Here is a 2,487-nt window from a genome sequence, read left to right on the forward strand (position 1 = left end):
ACATATTCTTTCTTTTTTTTTGTACTTGTTGATACATACCACACAGGTGTTAGGAAAGGGATTAATTTATTTTTATTTAACCCCCTTTTTTTGGGGGTGTAATTCAACGTTATTATATTAGTCCAAAGAGCAAGAAACCATTTTGTCAGCACCATTTACTGTTAATACTGGGAAAAGGATGTTTCTTGTTTTGTGTCTGCACTCTAGAGCCAGCGATCTCATGGCCGTAAAAGCTAGCGTATTGCAGTCAAGCATGGATGCCAAAAGTAATGTTCAATTTTCCACTTAACCTTGCAATGTGATTTATTTTGATGTAATTTTGAAGACCAGCACTTTCCACTTAAGCCATTACTTGAACATTTTTAGATACAATGGAAATATCGAAAAAGATCTAAATCTCACATTAATGGATGGAGTTAGAAACTAATAAGATGCATGAAATTCAATAACAATAGCATGTCTTGAAAATAATCAAAGTACAGCTCCTAGCATATTAAATCCAACATTTGTCCAATATGCAATGAATGAATCAAAAGACAAACGCTCAAACACATGATTACAACAGCTGAAATCATATATTAAAGCAAGAAAACCAACCTATAGATAATAATAATAATAACAACTGAGAAGGAAATTAAATAGGTTATGGTAAAGACCATAGCAAAGCAATCAATGTGCCCATAAGAAGCGTTGACAATGAGCCAAGTGTCACTGAGACAAATACTCCTGAACTTGGTTGCGGGGACGGTGCTTGCTGTCCAGCTGGTGGAGTTGCAGTAAGAGGAGAATGGTGGTGCAGACCCATCACTTCAATTAGCAAGCGCTGGCCACTCATGCAGTGATCTGGGGTTCCACTGATGTAGTAGAAAGGCCCTGGCCTGTCAAGCTTGAACACGCCATGGCCATTGTTGAAGGCAACGGTAGGTTTGCTACCGTCACAGTGATAGTAACCCCACTTGTCTACTTCAATGACTGAATCATTCTTATACTCGAAGGCTGCAAAGAAGGAAACAACGAACGTATCAGAAATCTGACAATTTAAAAGCTGCTGGCTGCGCGCACAAAAAGAAAACTTTGTTTTTAGCTGGTACTCATTTTCTTGCAGGGACACCTGTGGTCATAAATCTTTCCTTGCTGGTTTCAGAAATATGACATTTACATAGGACACAACCATTTTTCCATGTTTGCTTTCATAAGCAAGTAGAACCACAGCATCTTCTTCTTTTACATTGCAAGACTGAGTATACTGTCTTTGTTTTTTCCCCTCGATAACCACTAACCTAAAAAAGAGGCAACCTAAAGAAGTTGCATGGTCTTCCCATTTCTATCAATAGTTTAACTAACTGAACTCCATGCATCATTTGCAGCGAAAAAAAAGAAAGAAACTTTATAATTCCATAAACGTTATCATTAACATTGCATATAATTGTTTTATAAACTGCATTCTACCATATATGCATCGATAAACTGAAAACGGTTGCCCACTTTGTGAAGTGTTTTATAACCAGAGAACATGTTGCGAGGGAGGGAGATAGCGTGGCAGATTTTTTAGCTAAGGAGAGTTTAAAGAGAGATGATGCTTTCATTGCTTGGTTGTAAATTTTCACTCTTTTACTTGCTTCTGTCAGAAACAAGCTGCCAGAGCTTTTAATATATATATATTCTCGTCATTCATCAAAAACAAAACTTGGTTGTAGAAGTAGAAAAAAACAAACCATAAGGAAAATATATACCCAAAATTAATCTAGCTAAAAGGTGATGAGCTAACTGTAATAAAACTCACAGAGAGAATCTCCAACATGGAATCTGTTCCTTGAAGCCCACTGAGTGTACACGGCAGAGCTGTTCTGTCCAGGTTCTTGCCATCCAAACTCATCCCCAACTTTGAACACCTTTTCTGCATTTCCCAAACCAGTAGCAATGACAAAACAAGTGCAAAAGAAAACCGAAAGAGATGCCATTTTAGTGATCTTCATTGTTCTCTGTGTATCTGGCTAGATAGAGAGATATATGACCAAAAGTTAGCTTGCTATGATATGATGGACGTGGGTTCCTGCTTGTATATATAGCTGGATTGTTGCGAGTAGTAGTGGGTAGTTAATTTTAACTCGAAACGTGGGGGTTTTTGTGGTTCCATTAATTAAGTAATGGATCATTGTGGGGATAATCGTGAGTGGATTTGTGACCGTTATGATTTGAAGAAATCCAGAATTCATTGACTCTTTCAAAACATGACTTGCTGGGAGTTTTGACAGCAACTTCTTCCAATTTAATAATATCATAATAAACATTAATTTAAATCCTTCTATCGTGTAAATAAGTAGAGTGGAATGAATTGAAATTAAGTTCGTGGCCACTTCTGCTATTAATTACCGACGCAACAAGTTGATCGAGCTCATATGTGAAGGTGTCCTTTCCTTTTTGATTGATCCACAAGCTAATATATATATATAACTCTTACTTTCAATTAAAAGAAAAACACAATTA

General features: G+C 36.8%; 1 protein-coding gene across 1 annotated transcript; it reads right to left on the bottom strand.

The window, feature by feature from the left end:
* Positions 1–643: 643 nt before the first annotated feature.
* On the bottom strand, positions 644–1,976 carry LOC118046254 (early nodulin-like protein 7). Its single transcript, XM_035055079.1, has 2 exons — positions 1,784–1,976; positions 644–996 (listed from the first exon to the last, which is right to left on the bottom strand). The coding sequence occupies exons 1-2, from the start codon at positions 1,974–1,976 to the stop codon at positions 644–646; spliced, it is 546 nt and encodes a 181-aa protein (XP_034910970.1).
* Between the last annotated feature and the right edge of the window lie 511 nt (positions 1,977–2,487).

This window comes from Populus alba, chromosome 1 (genome assembly GCF_005239225.2).
Source record: "Populus alba chromosome 1, ASM523922v2, whole genome shotgun sequence".
Classification (NCBI taxonomy): domain Eukaryota; kingdom Viridiplantae; phylum Streptophyta; class Magnoliopsida; order Malpighiales; family Salicaceae; genus Populus; species Populus alba.